Here is a 20,630-nt window from a genome sequence, read left to right as displayed (position 1 = left end):
TCTGAAGGCAGCCCTGTTTAGGGAAGCTTTTAATGTTTAATAGGTTATTGTATTTTAGTGTTTTGTTGGAAGCCGCCCAGAGTGGCTGGGGAAACCCAGCTGGATGGGCGGGGTATAAATAACAAATTATTATTATTATTATTAGGGGACAATCCCCTCCATTTCAAATGCACCAACAACGCTCGGATAGAGAACTCCTCTGCCCCCTCCCCACAGCTCCACAATATGAAAGCGTGCATAGATTCTACGTTTCTGGTCCTCATGACGTCCACATCTCTTGAAGTAGAAATCACATGTGCCGCTTTCGCCTAAAATCCTTGCTTTAGATTTTTCTTCCTTCCCCTTTTCTGTGCCCCAAGGCAGGAAACAAACAGCATCTAATTAGTCTGGGGTTTTTAATTGAAAAGCACAGCGTGCATCCTTGCAAAAGAGGCCACTCCGTTTCACAGATTAACTGATTTTTAAAAGCCACCCTCCACCCAAAATCACGACTCCTCTTGAATTGGCCGAGGCTGGAAAGGCGAATTGGATCACCCCCCAAAAACAGCTTTTGCTTGCGAGAGCAGTGTTTTCTGTTGGAAAATGTTAGCGGGAAGGAAATAGGGTTGCGATGAAAGATTCCTGCAAATCAGGGATGTGGTCTTCCCGTTGCGGACTGCGGCGGCCGTAATCGCTGACCGCAGGCCAGGGGAGTGGAAGCAGAGCAACGTTCTGCCTGGATACAGATTCTGCCCCCAATTCCTGCTCTAAGAAGAGGCAATCCCCGTTATCAGAAAGGAATCCCTTTTCTAAAAAGAGGCATGCCTCAAATAATATCTCGAGGGATGTCTCTGGTTATAAGAATCGTTCCCTGCCAGTGGCGTAGCGTGGGTTGTCAGCACCCGGGGCAAGGCAAGTAATTTGTGCCCCCTAACCTGTGGATTTGCGCCCCCTAACCCTAACCCCCAGATGTTGTGCCCGGTGCGGCCGGCCCCCCCTGCACCCCCCACGCTACGCCACTGTTCCCTGCTCATGTGAAGTGATGTCTCTCCTAAATAGAGGCTTCCCCAAGGATAACTAGAGGAATCCCTCTTCTGAGTACAGCGGTCCCTTGGTTCTCAAACGTCTTGGTCCTCAAACTACTTGGAACCTGAACGCTGCAAACCCAGAAGGAAGTGTTCCAGTTTGTGAACTTTTTTTGGAAGCCGAACATGCTCCGTTTTGAGTGCCACGCTTCTGTTTTGAGCCTTACGCTGAGGTCTGTCTGTTTTTGCTATTTACGATATTTTTCGCTCTATAAGACGCACCAGACCACAAGACGCACCTAGTTTTTGGAGGAGGAAAACAAGGAAAAATATATTCTGAATCTCAGAAGCCAGAACAGCAAGAGGGATCGCTGCGCAGTGAAAGCAGCGATCCCTCTTGCTGTTCTGGCTTCTGGGATAGCTGCGCAGCCTGCATTCGCTCCATAAGACGCACACACATTTCCCCTTACTTTTTAGGAGGGGAAAAGTGAGTCTTATAGAGCCTAAAATACAGTATTTTGCATTTTTGTTTTCGCAGCTCTCTTTCGTTTTGTTTTCGCAACTGTGTGGAACCCGGTTCAGCTACTGATGGATCGATGGCACGACTGCAGCACATTGTTTATCGCTTTCGTTTTGTGGATCGGCGGTCTCATCAGATAGCAAAATCCATGTCAAATTGCTGTTTTTAAAAGCCTGGAATGGATTGATCCGTTTTGCATTCCCTTCTACGGGAAAGCAGCGCGCCTTGAGTTTGGTTTCGGAACGGACTTCCGGGATGGATGAAGTTTGAGAACCAAGGGACCGCTGTAGAGGCATTCCCACATCTCTCACACAAAACAGGGAAATAAAGATCAGGGTTCGGGAGACAGCGCAGAAGAACTGCTTCTAGGGACGCTTCTGAAGGTTTTCCTTGGAGTCGTTTCAAAGGGCTGTTCTGCGTTCGAATCGGCCCTCATCCCAGCAGTTTCTGCTTCCTTTTGCACCTTCTTGCCTGGTATTGTCAGAGCATCTCCCTGGGACACCTCCCACTCTCGCCGGAACAGACCCTTGGCACAATCTTGGATATAATGATGTCCAGATTTCTGTGGCTGCATTTGGGGGAATGAATGAACTGAAATCTCCTTATCCCTAGAGGCGGAGGTGGTCAAGACTCGGAGAGGTTGTCAGTTGTTGGAGCTGGGCCGAACGGGGAGATTTGGCACCGTGCGGCCAGTCACATCGGCTCCCGGCTGCTGTCCCCGTCCTTCACCCCCCCAAGCCGGACTTTACATGCTGGTCACCTTGTTGCTATCTAGTTCCTTTTCGTGAGAGCTCCCCTCTTCGGGATCCATGGCGATGTTGTCGTAAATGTTGCCTGGGCTGGAAGAAGAAGAAGAAGAGGAGTAGGAGTTTGGATTTGATATCCCGCTTTATCACTACCCGAAGTAGTCTCAGCGGGTGGCGCTGTGGGTTAAACCACAGGGCCTAGGACTTGCCGATCAGAAGGTTGGCAGTTTACCTTCCCACCGGAGCGGTACCTATTGATCTACTTGCACTGGTGTGCTTTCGAACGGCTAGGTTGGCAGGAGCAGGGACGGGAGCTCATCCTGTCACGGGGATTCGAACCGCCAACCTTCTGATCGGCAAGTCCTAGGCCCTGTGGTTTAACCCACAGCGCCACCCGCGTCCCAAAATGAGAGTATCTACCCCTAAACATTTTTTTAAAGAAAAAAGCACTGTTTTTATATATGTTGGAAGCCTCCCAGAGTGCTGGGGAAACTGAGTCGGATGGATGAGGTATAAATAGCAAAATCGCCTTTCTTTATCGTACCTTGTTTTTTTAAGAATCTATCATTTTGCTGTTTTAATGCTTTAAATGTTTATGGAAGACAATCTTACTCAGCTACGAGTGATCGCCAAAGAAGAAGAAGAAGAATGCTTTAAATAAAAGTGTTTTTTTTGTTTTAAAGAAACAAACTTGCAGCAGAAGATCAGAAAATTGCTGTATCAGGCGAATCAGAACGCCCATCGCATCTGCGGCCAAAAGAATTAAAACGGAACGAAATAGACACAGAGAGACACACACAAACACACACCATCACAAAAGCCACAATATTTACCGAAGTTCGGTGCTCATTGACTTCCCTTCACCATCCCTGCAAAGAGAGCAAGGTCGTCAGTGGAGAAAGGGGAGCAGAGGGGGTTGGACTAGATGGCTTCTTGGGGTCCCATTCCAATTCTACAATTCTGTGATTCTAACCACCACCCAGACTTGACGGGCCTGATCCAGCAGGATTCCTGCTATGTCCTCAACACCCTCGCAAGACCTCCAGGCGAAATTGTGAGGCCGCCGCTTGTGTGTCGAAGCGATGATTCTTCAACATCAACTTCGTTGGATTGGTTGTGTTTTGCGGATGCCTGACTATCGTCTTCCAAAGCGACTACTCTATTCCAAACTTAAAAATGGAAAGCATAATGCTGGTGGTCAACAAAAGAGGTTCAAAGACTCTCTCAAGGCAAATCTAAAAAAATGTAGTATAAACACCGACAACTGGGAAACACTGGCCTGCGAGCGCTCCAGTTGGAGAACAGCCTTTACCAAAGGTGTCGTGGGCTTTGAAGACACTCGAACTCAGGACAAGAGGGAGAAATGTGCTAAGAGGAAGGCACACTTAGCAAATCCACACCGGGATCAACTCCCACCCAGAAACCCTATGCCCATCTCCTCGGGGCTTAGCCAGATTTCCTCTTGTCCTGCTGCTCTCGGGATTTTCATCTATTCAATTTAAAGCTGAAAAGCAGGTTTTTCCCTGGGAAAGGAGAGGGGCAAGGGGAAAACCACTCAAGCCTGTGTTTTCTGTGTTGAAGTGTGGGCGAGCCTTATGTGGATCCAGAATTGGCCTTCACAGTCACTTACGGACTCACTGGGAAAACCGTGTTTATGGAAGACAATCTTACTCGGCTACGAGGGATCGCCGAAGAAGAAGAGGAGGAGGAAGAGGAAGAAGAAGAGGAAGAAGAGGAGGAGGAAGAAGAAGAGGAGGAAGAAGGAGGAGGAGGAAGAAGAAGAGGAGGAGGAAGAGGAGGAGGAAGAAGAAGAGGAAGTAGAGGAAGAAGAAGAGGAGGAGGAGAAGGAAGAGGAATAATAAGAAGGAGGAAGAAAGAGAAGAAGAGGAAGAAGAGGAGGAGGAAGAAAAAGAAGAAGAGGAGGAGGAAGAAGAAGAAGAGGAGAAGGAAGAAGAGGAATAATAAGAAGAAGAGGAGGAGGAAGAAGAAGAGGAAGAAGGAAGAAGAGGAGGAGGAGGAGGAGGAAATAGTTGTGGCTTGGGGAGAGAGAAACAGCTCGCGGTTAAAGAAGGAAGCTTTCAAAAAGCGAGAGACCTACTTTTTCTTGGAGAAGAAGAAGCGATTGATGAGGGAGGCCACGAATATCACGCCTAGGAAACCGAGGACAGCAGCAAGGCCCACCAGCCAGGGCTGCAGACCGCTGGAGCCGTTTGTGGTCCCCGTCACGGCGCCTAAACGGATTAAGGTTAGGTCCTTTTGGGTCAAGCGGAAAAACTCCGGGCGTTGCTACATCATCCCCCCATCGCTACCAGTCTGTGTTTCAAAGAGGAGTCCAAAAATAAGGAGGTGCCTATCTATTTACGCCTCAAGTCTCATGTGCCAGGGCGCATAATTATTATTATCAGTGCTTTTTTTTCTGGGGGTACCCCTAAAAATGTTGTGAATCTTTGTACTTTTGCCCATTTACTATATTTATTTTCCCCGACCTGAACTATGAAATGGTGGTTTTCTCGGGTCAAAATGAGAATACCTCCTAATCATTTTTTTTAAGGGAAAAAAGCCACTGGTGGTTATTCTTATTTATTATTTATTGGTTTATATAGTGCCCTATACCTGGTGTGTGTGTGTGTGTGTGAGGGCGGTTCACAGAATCAACTCAAGATATAAAACCACAAAATACCGTATTTTTTGCTCTATAAGGCTCACTTTTTCCCTCCTAAAAAGTAAGGGGAAATGTGTGTGCGTCTTACGGAGCGAATGCAGGCTGCGCAGCTATCCCAGAAGCCAGAACTGCAGGAGGAATCGCTGCTTTCACTGCGCAGCGATCCCTCTTGCTGTTCTGGCTTCTGAGATTCAGAATATTTTTCTTCTTGTTTTCCTCCTCCAAAAACTAGGTGCGTCTTGTGGTCTGGTGTGTCTTATAGAGCAAAAAATATGGTACCTAATAAAAATTAAATCAAGAAGTCAATAGCTCCCCCGGACACACACACAAAAATACTTTTAAAAAGGGTATAGGATGTCCATCGGAACAACCAAAGACCTGGTTAAAAAGGAGCGTTTTTGCCTGCCACCTAATGAAGGCGAACTTCCCTGGGGAGAGCATTCCCACAAACGGAGCCACTGCGGAGAAGGCCCCGCTCTCGTGTTGCCACCCTCCGCACCTCTCGAGGAGGGGGGACACGAACGTGGGCCTCAATATGATCTCAGGGTCCGGGTAGGTTCATATGGCGTGTCCAACATTCGCCAGGAGCCGTAAAATGAAGGTGCCCCTCTGTGCGCAGGGAGTTCTATGGCTTAGGGGCCACCACAGAGAAGGCCTTCACCCCGACACCCGCCCCCTGACAAAGCCCCAAGCCTTTACTATTGGAGGACTCGCCTATATACCCGCTCCTCTCATTTCATCCTCCCGACTGGCCCGCACGGTCACACCCGGGGATCCCAATGCTCTAACCGCTAGCCCACGCTACCTCTACGCATTAGGAGGTGCAGCTCTGCTTGGCAAGATTCTGAACAGGTTCCGCCACCTGTATCCGAACCTAATTCCTTCCCGGGGAGCCCTTGGCACACTCCTACCTTGGCCGTGGGCACAGGGGGCGAAGAAAATTCCCAGGAGCAGAGGCAGGCATGAGAATGGCTCCATCGCGTTGCTTCGATATGTGCTGTTCGGCGAGGCAGGTCTGTCCTTCCTGGTTTCTGTATTCATGTGTGTGAGACAGGAGATATCTACTTTCCTTGCAGGCTTAACTCTGGACTCTGAATCAAAGTGCATTTGATAATGGCAGTTCCGTCGGGCAGCTCTGCCTTCACGTGAGATGCCCGTGGAACAAGGGTTCGGCTGGGGCAAGGAACAAGCCGCTTTGCTTTCGCATGCAGGTGGACACGAAACAGATCCCGGCTGCTTCTGTGGCAGTCTCATCCCCTCCAACGTTTCTGCCGTGGAAATAGGGACGTCCTATTCCATCCCCTCCAACATTTCTCCCGTGAAAATAGGGACGTCCTCTTCCATCCCCTCCAACGTTTCTCCCGTGAAAATAGGGACGTCCTATTCCATCCCCTCCAACGTTTCTCCCGTGAAAAGAGGGACGTCCTATTCCATCCCTTCCAACGTTTCTCCCGTGAAAATAGGGACGTCCTATTCCATCCCCTCCAACGTTTCTCCCGTGAAAAGAGGGACGTCCTATTCCATCCCCTCCAACGATTCTCCCGTGAAAAGAGGGACGTCCTATTCCATCCCCTCCAACGTTTCTCCCGTGAAAAGAGGGACGTCCTATTCCATCCCCTCCAACGTTTCTCCCGTGAAAAGAGGGACGTCCTATTCCATCCCCTCCAACGTTTCTCCCGTGAAAATAGGGACGTCCTATTCCATCCCCTCCAACGTTTCTCCTGTGAAAATAGGGACGTCCTATTCCATCCCCTCCAACGTTTCTCCCGTGAAAAGAGGGACGTCCTATTCCTTCCCCTCCAACGTTTCTCCCGTGAAAAGAGGGACGTCCTATTCCATCCCCTCCAACGTTTCTCCCATGAAAATAGGGACGTCCTATTCCATCCCCTCCAACGTTTCTCCTGTGAAAATAGGGACGTCCTATTCCATCCCCTCCAACGTTTCCCCAATGAAAATAGGGACGTCCTATTCCATCCCCTCCAATGTTTCTCCTATGAAAATAAAAAGGTAAAGGGACCCCTGACCATTAGGTCCAGTCGTGGCCGACTCTGGGGTTGCGGCGCTCATCTCGCTTTACTGGCCGAGGGGGCCGGCGTACAGCTTCCGGGTCGTGTGGCCAGCAGGACTAAGCCGCTTCTGGCGAACCAGAGCAGCGCACAGAAACGCCGTTTACCTTCCCGCCGGAGCGGTACCTATTGATCTACTTGCACTTTTGACATGCTTTTGAACTGCTAGGTTGGCAGGAGCAGGGACCGAACAACGGGAGCTCACCCCGTCATTGCAGGGATTCGAACCGCCAACCTTCTGATCAGCAAGCCCTAGGCTCTGTGGTTTAACCCAGAGCGCCACTCGCGTTCCTTGAGGAGCCTAAATGGCCTGGCACATGCCCAACTATTCTTACCTGCAAACCGCAATCTGCTCCTGGCATTTGGACTCTGACCGTCACATGATCTGTGGGCGCCATGCCACCCGCGGGAAAATCTGTGCCAGTCTGGCAGGAAGGGAGTGGCTGGGCGAGGAACATTGAGATTCAAATCTCCTCTCAGGTTCTCCTTTTTCCAGTCGTTAAGTCCAGCTCTCTATATTTCAACAGTGGTTTGTAATTACAGTGGTACCTCTGGTTAAGTACCGTATTTTTCGCCCCATAGGACGCACCGGCCCATAGGACACATCAAGTTTTTTGGGGGGGAAAGAAAGGAAAAATTTTTTATTTCCCCCCCCCCAGGCGCTTGTGGGGCCGGCAGCGGGGAGAAGCCCTCTTCTCCCCGCAGCCCGCCTTCAGATCAGGTCCGGAACAGTGGGAAGACGTCCCATGATACATGAATAGTATGCCTTATTTATCTAAGAGCACAGCCGGTTACGTCTCGTGTGTTTACTGAGCCAGATTTTGACAGAGCAAAGAAGCAACGGAGACGACTGGCAGGACTCGTATGCCATGCCCGTTTTTAATGTTACAAACACCTCCATCTCTGAGCAGTGAGATTTTTCGAGGGGGCCAACATGTATCCTGGGTTAGCTTTCCTGGGTACGAAGGTCGCTGGAGGTGGCAGTTTCTTCGTGATAAAATCAGGCACAAAACGGGGGGAAAAGGAAAGGAAAGAAATAGACGTCACAGGGAGTCTGGACATTCATATCCAGGGGTGATATATATATATATATCCAGTATGTCTGGGGGAATCATCTCTCCAGCTGATTCAAGCAACGACTTAGCCAGTTGCTGGAGGCGATGCACAGCCCGTCTCCATCCCAGGTAGGGTGTGCAGGATGCGGCCCGCCGCACACTCCACCCCTGGGAAAGGGGCACGCCAAGCCAGGTGATGGTCGGGAAAGGCTGCAATCTCACATCCGTCCGAGGCCTCTTCCAGCCTCTTCCTCTCTTCCAGTTTGGGGCCAAAGGCCCAATCTAACGATGGGGGGAAAAAGAGAAAATTAAAACCAGCAGGTGTGGACAGAAGAAAGCTGGGTATGTCGCAGTGCCAGATTTTGTGGTTGTTGTTTAGTCGTTTGTTGTGTCCGACTCTTCGTGACCCCATGGACCAGAGCACGCCAGGATTTACAGATAATCAAAACAAGCTCTAGCTTAGGGCCCCACTCTCTTGGGGGCCCCAAAAAATTTAAAGGAAAAAACAACCCGGATGTACATTTCCAAAATACAAGATAAAAAAACAAATCAAATAAAACTTACATACAGCAACAGTCTTTTGTGTTGTGTAGGCTCCTAGGAATGGGACGCGGGTGGCGCTGTGGGTTAAACTACAGAGCCTAGGACTTGCCGATCAGAAGGTCGGCGGTTCGAATCCCCGTGACAGGGTGAGCTCCCGTTGCTCTGTCCCTGCTCCTGCCCACCTAGCAGTTCAAAAGCACGTCAAAGTGCAAGTAGATAAATAGGTAGCGCTCCGGCGGGAAGGTAAACGGCGTTTCCGTGCGCTGCTCTGGTTCGCCAGAAGCGGCTTAGTCCTGCTGGCCACATGACCCGGAAGCTGTAGACCAGCTCCCTCGGCCAATAAAGTGAGATGAGCGCCACAACCCCAGAGTCGGCCACGACTGGACCTAATGGTCAGGGGTCCCTTTATCTTTTTAGGCTTCTAGGATATAAGTCATGGGCCCCGCCTGCTAGCCTGCTCCCTAAAATATCCCTGGTTTGCTCCTTTCTATATATAGGGTGCCTGCATTCTGCTATTTATCATTATTAAGATGAACAGACATTTCCCCTTACTTTTTAGGAGGGAAAAAGTGCGTCTTATGGAGCGGAAAATACGGCACTCAAACTCAAACTGGTCCTGAGGACCAGCAACTTGGGGGGGGGGAAGGGGGAGCTTCTAGGAGGTCTGCCACTCACCCGCAAAGTCATGTGCGAGGTCGTTGATGAGGTGACCCACAATTGCGTAAGCGACCACGACCACGATGATGACAGCCATCAGAAGATACAAGGCGTAGCGGGGCAGGCGGATTGAATCCAGCGAGGGGGGTTTGTAATCTCTGAAGAGGTCACCCCCCTCCTCCTCCTCCTCTCCGGACTGCATCAAGCAAGGATTCGCACCCGGGTCCCCGGCGCCTCGTTCCCCTTCCTTCCCCAATCAGCGATCGTCACTTAGGTTTCACTTGATGGATATTCTGGGGAAGAAATAGACAGGGCAAGACAATAACCTGCCCAAAAAGGACATTGAGATTGGTGCAATGGGTGGCACCGGCGTTGTACACTCACCGTATTTTTCGCTCTATAAGACGCACCAGACCACACCTAGTTTTTGGAGGAGGAAAACAAGAAAGAAAATATTCTGAATCTCAGAATCCAGAACAGCAAGAGGGATCGCTGCGCAGTGAAAGCAGCAATCCCTCTTGCTGTTCTGGCTTCTGGGATAGCTGCGCAGCCTGCATTCGCTCCGTAAGACGCACACACATTTCCCCTTACTTTTTAGGAGGGGAAAAGTGAGTCTTAAAGAGCAAAAAAAATACGGTGAGTGTACAACGCCGGTGCCACCCGTTGCACCAAACTCAATGTCCTTTTTGGGCAGGCTGCAAATCAAGCTACCTCAGTTTGCAGCTAAGGCTCAATTTCTAAACCTAGCTTTCGTTTTCTGGGATTTGCAGGAAGTGACTTACCTGGGAACAGCTGGTGTGCGAGGCAAAATCATCGATTGGCACGACTCGAAAGAGTCCGCAAAGCGTTCCTGCTGATCTGTCGACTTTTTATATGCTGTTTGCCAACAGCTGGAGAGCAAAGACTCCGCGCAACCACCCACCCAGCTTTTTAAATTTTATTTTAAATACAGATATCCTTGCTCAAAGCCTCCCCTCTTCAAGACATCTCCCCCCTTTCCTCTCCCACCCCCCCAAAAAATCTGCAGAAGACAAATCTACTATTCTGGGCTCCTTCCCCTCTCCGTGAGCTGATCTCTTAAAATCAGCTAAGCAGATCGTAGCTGGGGATTTTGAGAGGGGAGGGTTGGGATGAAGGCAGGCAGGCAGAGAATCCACTATTTTGAGTCTCGGCTGCCCGTTAATTTGCGTTGCAGTACACAGAAGCAAGGGACACGGGTGGCGCTGTGGGTTAAACCACAGAGCCTAGGACTTGCCGATCAGAAGGTCGGTGGTTCGAATCCCCGTGACAGGGTGAGCTCCCGTTGCTCGGTCCCTGCTCCTGCCAACCTAGCAGTTCGAAAGCACAAAGTGCAAGCAGATAAATAGGTACCGCTCCGGCGGGAAGGTAAACGGCGTTTCCGTGTGCTGCTCTGGTTCGCCAGAAGCGGCTTAGTCCTGCTGGCCACATGACCCGGAAGCTGTACGCCGGCTCCCTCGGCCAGTAAAGCGAGATGAGTGCCACAACCCCAGAGTCGGTCACGACTGGACCTAATGGTCAGGGGTCCCTTTACCTTTACCTAGAAGCAAAGGATTCGCCACAGGGGATGAATGAAATAAACACGGCAAACAAGATTGCAGTCCTCATTGTTTTGGAGTAAAAGGCTGGTCTAACAAGGGAACTTTTTCAGCAGGGGGCCGGTCCACTGTCCCTCAGACCTTGTGGGGGGCCGGACTATATTTTTTTGGGGGAATGAACGAATTCCTATGCCCCACAAATAGCCCAGAGATGCATTTTAAATAAAAGCACACATTCTTCTCATGTCAAAACACACTGATTCCCGGACCGTCCGCGGGCCGGATTGAGAAGGCGATTGGGCCGGATCCTGCCCCTGGGCCTTAAGTTGCCTACCCCTGGCATAGCTCATAGCTTCTCTGAGTTATTCAAGCCCCTTCACCATGACAAGGCAGTGATCCATGAATGGGGTTTTTTTTGGGGGGGGGGTCAAATGGCCAGAATTTGGGGAGACTTTTTGACACCGCGCTTTGCAATCGGCCTCTGGGGAGCGGCTCCGGAAAGCCTTGACATTGAAAACGGGTTCTGCCAAGCCTGATCTGCTTTTAAACGTTTAAGCCCCGGTAAACCTAATCCGCGATGGTTTTTGGCTAAAGGAGGTTGCTTTCACGCAGAGGCAAGCCCGCAATATTCCCTTTCCCCCGAAATCCCTTTCCGAATCAGCCTTCCACAATCCTCTTATTACTTTGTGTGTACGAAACCGATTCATAATCCTCTTTCCAGCTTGGCATCTGTTGCCGGGGGGGGGGGGTCTTGGGTGTCCCCCTACTCTTTGGTTGTGGACTGATATATATATATATATATATATATATATATATATATATATATGCAGGTTTTGGTGTTTTCGGGTATATATATGGGACCCGGGTGGCGCTGTGGGTTAAACCACAGAGCCTAGGACTTGCCGATCGGAAGGTCGGCGGTTCGAATCCCCGCGACGGGGTGAGCTCCCGTTGCTCAGTCCCTGCTCCTGCCAACCTAGCAGTTCGAAAGCACGTCAAAGTGCAAGTAGATAAATAGGTACTGCTCTGGCGGGAAGGTAAACGGCGTTTCCGTGCGCTGCTCTGGTTCGCCAGAAGCAGCTTAGTCCTGCTGGCCACATGACCCGGAAGCTGTACGCCGGCTGCCTTGGCCAGTAAAGTGAGATGAGCGCCGCAACCCCAGAGTCGTCCACGACTGGACATAACGGTCAGGGGTCCTTTTACTTTTAACTAAATGATATTGAGCGTCAGAACAACTTGGCCACAATAAGGAAATTTTGCCCATGGCGTGGCTATTTTCCACCTTCCCCTTTCGACTCTCCGGCACCCTCTCTGCATAAGCAAGCAATTGTAAAATAAGCGGTTTTTACTCTCGCAAGATTGAATGTCTTGCCCTCGGCTGGACTTTAGGGACGATTCCAACAGATCCCACCTGGAAAACGTCCCTGTGGAGATGGCAGTCCCAAATCGGTGGCACATGCCCTTCTGGCTTGCCCTCTTTATAAAAGAGGAATGAGATTATCACCCCTCTTTTATCGTCCATCCCGGGTCGCCCAACCACTGCCCCAGTGTCCTTTATCCTGGCAGATCAAGATGAGCAGGTGACAGCAAAGGTGGCAAGGTTTTTAGCTGGGGCAATCGGAATAAGATCCACTACTTGACCATGGATTCAAAACCCTAAAACGTATTTTATATAATTGCCTTTTTATTTCTATTCTTTGTATATCGTAGTGTTTTACAGTGGTACCTCGGGTTAAGTACTTAATTTGTTCCGGAGGTCCGTTCTTAACCTGAAACTGTTCTTAACCTGAAGCACCACTTTAGCTAATGGGGCCTCCTGCTGCCACCGCGCCGCTGGAGCACGATTTCTGTTCTCATCCTGAAGCAAAGTTCTTAACCTGAAGCACTATTTCTGGGTTAGCAGAGTCTGTAACCTGAAGCGTATGTAATCCGAGGTACCATTGTATTGCTAGGGCCGATGGCTGACGCAAATAAAGATTCATTTATTCATTCGTCGCTACCACAAGGAAGACTCGGCAGTCAGTTTTCAAAGCGAAATAAATACGCGTGAACATATATTTGCAAAAATGAGAAAGGGGAAACAGAAAAGTCGCCAGATCCGGAACAGAACCCGCTATCGAGATGTAGGTACCCGTTACCCACCAACCACCAAGCAGAGAAACAGGCCGCAAATTAGAAACGGAGGAGAGACGTCTTGCGTCTCCCCGTCCGGCGCTGCGGGAATCCAAACCGGGATGAGATCGTGGCGGCCGCGACGCGGCCAGCTCCCTGCACCCTTTTCAGTCCGAGCTCTTCAGCTTGCTCAGTCCGTCGGGGTACTGGAAATCGCCGCCGTTCTCGTAGTCGTAGATGTCCAGCGCTACCTCGCAGCTCTCCCGCACGACGCGCTCCTTATCCTGGGCGTGGGCCTGCAAGGCGGAGAGGCAAGAGGCCCGGGCGATGGAGCCCAGGGCCTCAGCGCATTCGTGGCGCACCATGGGGCTCTCGGCGCCGTCCTCCAGCGAGGCCGTCAGCTGCAGGACGCTCGCCTCGTGTTGCATCTGTCCGAGGACGTAGGCGACCTCGTGGCGGAAGAGGGCGCTGCCGCAGCGGAGGCCTTGAGGGTGGAGGGGAGAGGAGAATCGCAGTTCAGGAAAGGGACTTGAGGACTAGCGCCTTGCGTTATTTTTAAGAGCCAGAGCTTGTAGTGTTCCCAATAATAATAATTTATTATTTATACCCCGCCCACCTGGCTGAGTTTCCCCAGCCACTCTGGGTGGCTTCCAATCAAGTGTTAAAAACAATACAGCACTAAATAGTATAAACTTCCCTTCAGATGTCTTTTAAAGAGAAGATAGCTGCTTATTTCCTTGACATCTGACGGGAGGGCGTTCCACAGGGCGGGCGCCACCACCGAGAAGGCCCTCTGTCTGGTTCCCTGTAACCTCACTTCTCCCAATGAGGGAACCGCCAGAAGGCCCTCGGCGCTGGATCTCAGTGTCTGGGCAGAACGATGGGGGTGGAGACACTCGAGGGACTCGAAGTATACAGGACCGAGGCCGTTTAGGGCTTTCAAGGTCAGCACCAACACTTTGAATTGTGCTCGGAAACGTCCTGGGAGCCAATGCAGATCTCTCAGGACCGGTGTTATGTGGTCCTGGCGGCCATTGACAGTCACTAGTCTGGCTTACGCATTCTGGATCAATTGCAGTTTCTGGGTCACCTTCAAAGGCAGCCCCACAGAGAGCTCATGGCAGTAGTCCAAGCGGGAGATAACCAGAGCATGCGCCACTCTGGCCAGACAGTCTGCAGGCAGGCAGGGTCTCATCCTGCATACCAGATGGAGCTGGTAGACAGCCGCCCTGGACACAGAATTAACCTACGCCTCCATGGACAGCTGTGAGTCCAAAATGACCCAAGCCAAAGGCCAGGCGGAACAACTCTGTCTTACAGGCCTTGCGGAAAGAAATCAGATCCCGCAGGGCCCTGGTCTCATGAGACAGAGCATTCCACCAGGCCGGGGCCAGTGCTGAAAAGGCCCTGGCTCTGGTTGAGGCTAATCTGACTTCCTTAGGACCCGGGACCACTAGGGTGTTGCTATTTATGGACCTTGAGGCTCTCCGTGGGGCATACCGGGAGAGGCAGTCCCGTAGGTACGAGGGTCCTAGGCAAGCAGGTGAGCGGGTCCAAATTCCGGCCAGAGCCGCTGACCAGGCAAAATCTCTGGCCCAAGAGAAGCGAGGAGACTCACCATCCGCCAAGGCCAGGACGGCCGATTCCCCGCCGACATTGCGCAGGGCAAACATGGCCCGGTATCGCTCGAACAGCGGCCGCGAATCGTCCAGCAAAGCCTTCCGCAACCTTTCCACGTCCGCCTCCTCGGATGGAGGCGCCGGGTCTACGGAGGAGTAGGGACCGGAGGACGCTTCTGCCGGGTGTTCCTGAAGCCATTCCAATCTCTTCAAAGCCAACTGACACGTCTCTGCCACCTGAAAAAGGATGGAGGGGTCTTTTTCAAGAACGTATATTTCGTGAAGAACATGAAATACATTCTTTAAAAAAAACGGAAGCATTTTTACTTGGTATTACAGGCCAGGATATTAATAGGCAAGATGTTAAACTGTTTTTATACGTAACACCAGCGGCAAGAGTATCGTTAGCCCAGAAATGGAAGCGAGAGGAAATTCTGAGGAAAGAAGAACGGCAGACGAAATTAATGGACTATGCAGAATTGGACAAAATGACAGAAAGGATTCGAAACCTGCGGGACCAGAGATTTACAGAAGATTGGAAGAAGCATATGAATTATTTGAAGAGCAATTGGAACCAACAAATTACGCTAGTGGGACTACAAGAAGTTTTGTAAGGAGAAATATACGAAGTGTTTATAAAGTAGATAGAGATACTGGTTATGAGTTTTAAATGTCATAGAGAAAGTAAGACATGCATACCAAGAGATTATTAGATTGGAAAATTTTCAGACAGGACTGATGGAAGTCAAAAAATTGAATAAGGTGTAAAAGTATGTTTAATTACTGTTGAAAATGGTATGTTAAAAAAACTAATATATATATATAAAAGGAGGGAGGGGTGTTAACTTTTTGGATCGGGTCAGGTTCGGGGAAGAGTTGCAAAGGAGGCCCTTGATTTACCTCGACGACAGGGTCTTCGGAGTATTGTTTGAGGACGTCTAGAACTTTGGGGTTCCCAATGGCACCGAGTGCCTCGCCTGTCAAAAGCAGGGAGAGAATGAGATACGAAGGTGTGTGTGTGTGTTATTAATTTTATTTGTTTATATCCCTCTCTACCGCCGTAGACCCCACGGAGACACACAGCTAGGTGGGCAGGAGCAGGGACCGAGGAACAGGAGCTCACCCCGTCATTGCGGGGATTCAAACCGCTGACCTTCTGATTGGCAAGTCCTAGGTTCTGTGGTTTAGACCTAAAGGTAAAGGTAAAGGGACCCCTGACCATGAGGTCCAGTCGTGGCCGACTCTGGGGTTGCGGCGCTCATCTAGCTTTATTGGCCGAGGGAGCCGGCGTTCAGCTTCCGGGTCATGTGGCCAGCAGGACTAAGCCGCTTCTGGCGAACCAGAGCAGCGCACGGAAGTGCCGTTTACCTTCCTGCCGGAGGGGTACTTATTTATCTACAGTGGTACCTCGGGTTGCATACGCTTCAGGTTACATACACTTCAGGTTACACACTCCACTAAGCCAGAAATAGTGCTTCAGGTTCAGAACTTTGCTTCAGGATAAGAACAGAAATCGGGCTCTTGCGGCGTGGCGGCAGCAGGAGGCCCCATTAGCTAAAGTGGTGTTTCAGGTTAAGAACAGTTTCAGGTTAAGTACGGACCTCTGGAACGAATTAAGTACTTAACCCGAGGTACCACTGTACCTTGCACTTTGACGTGCTTTCGAACTGCTACATTGGCAGGAACAATGGGAGCTCACCCTGTCATTGCGGGGATTCAAACCGCCGACCTTCCGATCGGCAAGCCCAAGAGGCTCTGTGGTTTAGACCACAGCGCCACCCGCGTCCCATAATAATTCTCCAGGCGTTAAAAGCGTTCCCCAAACCAGCCCCCCTGCAATCTGTCAACACAGCCCCTCTTACCAGCTTCGTGGCGGACCATGGGCTCCTGGCTAGCGTCTCGAAGAACCTCAATGAGGACTGGAATCGCTCTCTCGTCTTGCATCTGCCCTAAGCAGTAAGCCAGTTCGTGTTTGAGGAGCGCAGAGTCGTCCCCAAAACCTCGGCTGATCCACTCAATGGCTGCAGCCCCCCCTAGGTTTCGGAGGGTGAATAGCGCCCGGAAACGGGCTTTTAGGGGCTGGCCAGCGTCCACCAGCGTCCGGCCGATCTGTTCAATTTCCTTCTCAGTCACCATGGTTGCCCGGGCAGGAGCTACTTCAAAAAATACCTAAAGGAAGAGAAAAGGAGGGTTTTTGTTTTTTGTGAAAGTCCGTGTTTCGGAGAAGTCCAAACTCCCCCCCCCCTTTTAAAAATACTTCATTTCGTTTTAAAATTTACATGGCAAGAAAATAAATTGATCGTTGCATTCACATAAACAGAAAATAAAGCTATACATGAACGAAATATGAAAAAAGTAAAAATTAAACAACATTTTGCGGGGGGGAAACAAAAATTTATTATCAAAACCACAAAATTATATAAGGATTACAAACCTTATTTGGATTACAAAATTATATAAGGATTACAAACCATCATTTGAATGTTTTATACCCAAAATTCCTAGAACGACATTACCTTCATATTCACTTTTCTCTTTCGTTACGTTCTGATTATTCTCCTAAAGTGGTTTGAGTCCCTTCTATATTATTTGACTTCCCTCGATCTCTTTGGGGTTTCCAAATTTCTTTTACATTCAACTTATCTGTATTCCATAATTGAAAAACAACGTCCCCTTATTTCTGTGAAGTTAGTCTAGGGCATAGCCAAGTGATGTTGATGGAACCGTATTTTATTAGATAGTTATTAAATCAATCCCATTCTTTTTTCAACCTTGTCGCCTGAGTGGTTTCTTATTAATTCAGTCATTTTAGCGAGTTCAAACTTTTTAGCGAAGCCCAAACTTTGCAAAGTTTTGGAAAGATGGGTTGGAGAAAACAGGAACCAAGCAATGTCTACTCAGAAGTAAATTGCAATCAGGGTAGATTTGATTTAAATCGAATCGCTATTAAATCACGATTTAAATCACTAGCCAGTAAGACTTGATTTAAATCTTCTTCCTTTTTTTACAGAAAGACTCATTCTTGCTGGTATCATCTTAATATTTACAAACCAGATGAAGGTTTCATTTGGATTGATAAATTTTCAGAGTAGTTTTTACAGTTATATCAAAAATTACCGATTTGGTTCTACTATTAGAAATACACAGACAGGTAATTATGAAATTATGGTGAGGTTTAATAAGTTAACTGTTTATATTTGGACAACTTTTCTGCTGTTCTTTATTGGAAGGAGAAAACTAATCATTTCCTTAGTAACAATTTAAACAATTTATTTAGCTAAAACAACAACATTATAGCATATGTATCCATGTTTGTTAACTGATGCGGCTAAACAATTTTTTTTTAAAAAACAACTTAGACTGAGTTTAAGCACACAGAAAAACTTAAAACAAATCCTTATTTCCTGATGAATAACCTTCAGACTACAATGTAACTTAAATAGAAAATCTTTAGAAAGATTTTTCCTCCAGAAGGATTTTATTTAAAAAATCCCATTTAAATCTTAAAAATCTGATTTTTTTAAATCTTTTATTTTTATCCACCTTGAATTTGCATTGAATTCAAGCAAACGTCCAACTCCTTTGGGCCATATATTTTTGGAAGGTGTCAAATTAACATCAATTGGTTTAATTTTTGCTTGTTTGGCTTCTGTGGGGTAAACAAAACGATTGGATCTCTCCAGTTGCAAAGGGAAAAAAGGTCCCAGATCCAAAATTTTCTGGGGAAGCCAAGCCGAGTCGCTGGTAAAATTCCATTTCACAGTCACCTCCAGGCAACTCTGAATATGATACACACATAATTGTTGACTCAGGAGATGGTTTGGCTTTTAAGTCTTGGAAGACGCCCATAAATGGGAAATTTTTTATGTTATTGCTCAAGCACGCAGATCGACACCTGGCCAAAGCATTTTGGCGAAAACACTCCCAGGTATATACTGATAAAAAAAAAAATAAATTACTGTACCGGTAAGGTGCAGCACAGTCCAACTCATCCAAAATCTGTTGTGATTCTCAAAAGCTTCTGGAACATAGTATATGACGAGCTTAAAAAAATGTTTAAGTATAACTTTATCAAAAATACAGAAGCTTTTCTACTAGGGATAACGGACACAGGTATAGCAAGAGGAGATCAGAAAATATTCCTCTATGCTACAGGAGCGGCAAGGATCCTAATTGCTAAAAACTGGAAAAAAGAAAGTGTGCCAACAAAAATGGAATGACAAGACAAACTGTTATGAGTATATTGAACTGGCTAGATTAACAGAGGCAATTAGAGATCACACTAGGCAAGAATTTCAAAAAGCATGGGGGAAATGCAGAGAATACTTCACAAAACAGTGCCCTAAAATTCATACCTGGACTTGTTTCGATTAATGTCTGCAGGAGACTTTATGGATATTTAAGTTATAATTAGAAAAATCTTAATAATTATTCATAAAGGAAACAGCTTATAAGAAGTAAATAAGGATGCCAGAAACAGGATAAAGGAAGTCTTTTATTTGGTTGTTTGTATTGTTGTATATTATGCTTGTTGTTTGTTATGTTTGTGTCTGATGGGGGTGGATTTCTGGGTTGGGGGGTTTGTGTTATGTTGTAAATAAAATTTCCAATAAAAATTCATTTAAAAAAACCAAAAAACAAAATCTGTTGTGATTCGGACATTTTGTGGGTCAGAGGTCTGGGTTAATCCTTTAAAGGCCAAAGAAGTGGGGAGAAAGATGTAATTCGCCTTCAAATAAGCAGCTTTTTGCTCCTGCCCAGTGAGAAATAGAAAATAGAATATAGAAAATGCATGCTCAGAACAACTCTCTATGCCAGAAATAAACTGTATATGATGCTATTACTGTAGCATCAAGCAGTAACAGGGGGAAACTGGGACACAAATAGTTGGAAATAAACTTTTTTCTTGAAAAACTGTTAAATGTGATGCAATTTGGCCTCAATTCGTTAAAAAATTGGGAAGCTTAATAAACAGGTGCAAATCAGAAGTGGCCAAGGCTGTTAACGAGCAAAGCTATGCAAATCAATGCCAGAGAATGCACAAATCTACGCAAATCATTGGCAGGCAATTTTTCAGCACCTGCTTAAAAACATTATTCTTTCAACAAGCCTCCAGGGATGTTTAAAAAGCCGACGGCAAGTTTTAATGGGATCTCAGCCTGTAGCTGTTTTAACTTTTTGAAAGTTTTAAAATTATTGCTGTTGATTTTCCTGATGGATAAATTCACCGCTTTATCTGTCTTTCTTTGGTCAACCCTTTAGAGCGGTTACTTTTTTTGCAATCGAGCGATGTACAAATTCCATGAAACCAACAAATATACGGTATTATTATTATTATTATTTTTAAAAATCATTGGCAGGCACCAAAATAAATTATATGCAAATACCTGTAAACCTATGCAAATTAACAAACGCATGTAAAGCTATGTAAATCAGCAAGGGGGTCCACGAACGTCGCCGGCAGCTCAGACAGAATATGCAAATGTATGCAAATGCATGCAAATTAGCAGCAGCCAAAATAAAATTACCAGCTCTCGCCCAACCCACCAAGCCCAAATCCACCCCAATATTCCCCCCCCATTGTCCCCCCAACCCTGGGTAGCTCCCCTGCCCCCTCCCATCCCGTCTCCATGGCAACAGGGATGCAGGCGGCTGCCCACCCGCTTTGATGTCTATCCCACTCACCTAAGTCGCACGCATTCCAAGGCAGCCTTCTGCGCCTGCGCGGCGACAGGTAAACCACTGCGCCTGCGCACTGGCGGGACGGAACGCCCGCTCGGCTATGAGGCGGCGGACGGAACCAAGTACAATGAGAAGCTTGTGTGGGGGGGAATAATGGTGGAGGCGGTCCTTTTTCTCCGTATTTCTCTTCTTCTCCTTCTTCTTCAATTCAGAGGGGCGAAGCGACAAAGTTTTTTCGCCAGAGGCTGCCTCAAATGGTCCTTTATTCCTTTCTTTCCCCCCCTCACCTCCGCTTCAAATGGGTGAGTCCGAACGGGCGAAGGCCGCGAGAGGAAATGGCGGCTTCCGGCGCATGCGCGTTGGTAGGGAGACGCCGGCGTTGCTCCGCCTTCATTCCGTAAGGCGGGG

At 48.2% G+C, this 20,630-nt stretch overlaps 3 protein-coding genes and 1 long non-coding RNA gene across 6 annotated transcripts in view; all 4 read right to left on the bottom strand.

The window, feature by feature from the left end:
• LOC308577795 overlaps positions 1–9,671 on the bottom strand; it is a 67,975-nt gene extending 58,304 nt beyond the window's left edge. Inside the window, exon 1 of the long non-coding RNA XR_014003694.1 lies at positions 9,638–9,671. This is a non-coding gene — a long non-coding RNA (uncharacterized lncRNA). The remainder of the gene's footprint in view (positions 1–9,637) is intronic.
• Positions 1,548–7,045, bottom strand: SMIM24 (small integral membrane protein 24). Its single transcript, XM_081178193.1, has 4 exons — positions 5,844–7,045; positions 4,369–4,501; positions 3,104–3,139; positions 1,548–2,363 (listed from the first exon to the last, which is right to left on the bottom strand). The coding sequence occupies exons 1-4, from the start codon at positions 6,184–6,186 to the stop codon at positions 2,270–2,272; spliced, it is 606 nt and encodes a 201-aa protein (XP_081034319.1). The 5' UTR covers positions 6,187–7,045; the 3' UTR covers positions 1,548–2,269.
• On the bottom strand, positions 8,106–9,555 carry SMIM44 (small integral membrane protein 44). The gene is made up of 2 exons (XM_081178142.1): positions 9,272–9,555; positions 8,106–8,335 (listed from the first exon to the last, which is right to left on the bottom strand). The coding sequence occupies exons 1-2, from the start codon at positions 9,453–9,455 to the stop codon at positions 8,139–8,141; spliced, it is 381 nt and encodes a 126-aa protein (XP_081034268.1). The 5' UTR covers positions 9,456–9,555; the 3' UTR covers positions 8,106–8,138.
• A 3,161-nt stretch (positions 9,672–12,832) lies between the features above and the next one.
• DOHH (deoxyhypusine hydroxylase) lies at positions 12,833–20,564 on the bottom strand. 3 transcript variants are annotated; one of them, XM_081178005.1, is made up of 5 exons: positions 20,226–20,564; positions 16,403–16,709; positions 15,441–15,517; positions 14,540–14,777; positions 12,833–13,405 (listed from the first exon to the last, which is right to left on the bottom strand). In XM_081178005.1, the coding sequence occupies exons 2-5, from the start codon at positions 16,674–16,676 to the stop codon at positions 13,089–13,091; spliced, it is 906 nt and encodes a 301-aa protein (XP_081034131.1). In that variant the 5' UTR covers positions 16,677–16,709; positions 20,226–20,564; the 3' UTR covers positions 12,833–13,088. The 3 variants fall into 3 exon arrangements, with proteins under 3 accessions (XP_081034131.1, XP_081034133.1, XP_081034132.1); XM_081178007.1 differs by lacking the exon at positions 20,226–20,564 and adding an exon at positions 20,201–20,221; XM_081178006.1 differs by lacking the exon at positions 20,226–20,564 and adding an exon at positions 18,505–18,529.
• Positions 20,565–20,630: the final 66 nt, after the last annotated feature.

Source organism: Podarcis bocagei (genome assembly GCF_964188305.1).
Source record: "Podarcis bocagei genome assembly, chromosome: 18".
NCBI classification, from domain to species: domain Eukaryota; kingdom Metazoa; phylum Chordata; class Lepidosauria; order Squamata; family Lacertidae; genus Podarcis; species Podarcis bocagei.
Note: the sequence above shows the minus strand (reverse complement) of the source record. Positions and strands in the feature narration are given on the sequence as shown.

What these genes read in the sequence shown, in the direction of transcription:
- SMIM24 (XM_081178193.1), bottom strand. Translation starts at nt 6,186, where the DNA reads ATGAGACTGCCACAGAAGCAGCCGGGATCTGTTTCGTGTCCACCTGCA. An exon ending in CCCCTGTGCCCACGGCCAAG is followed by an intron (nt 4,502 to 5,843) that starts GTAGGAGTGTGC and finishes TAATCCGTTTAG; the next exon opens with GCGCCGTGACGGGGACCACA. An exon ending in TTCTTCTTCTCCAAGAAAAA is followed by an intron (nt 3,140 to 4,368) that starts GTAGGTCTCTCG and finishes CTCTCTTTGCAG; the next exon opens with GGATGGTGAAGGGAAGTCAA.
- SMIM44 (XM_081178142.1), bottom strand. Translation starts at nt 9,455, where the DNA reads ATGCAGTCCGGAGAGGAGGAGGAGGAGGGGGGTGACCTCTTCAGAGAT. An exon ending in CCTCGCACATGACTTTGCGG is followed by an intron (nt 8,336 to 9,271) that starts GTGAGTGGCAGA and finishes CCCCATCGTTAG; the next exon opens with ATTGGGCCTTTGGCCCCAAA.
- DOHH (XM_081178005.1), bottom strand. Translation starts at nt 16,676, where the DNA reads ATGGTGACTGAGAAGGAAATTGAACAGATCGGCCGGACGCTGGTGGAC. An exon ending in CATGGTCCGCCACGAAGCTG is followed by an intron (nt 15,518 to 16,402) that starts GTAAGAGGGGCT and finishes TGCTTTTGACAG; the next exon opens with GCGAGGCACTCGGTGCCATT. An exon ending in CCGAAGACCCTGTCGTCGAG is followed by an intron (nt 14,778 to 15,440) that starts GTAAATCAAGGG and finishes ATCCTTTTTCAG; the next exon opens with GTGGCAGAGACGTGTCAGTT.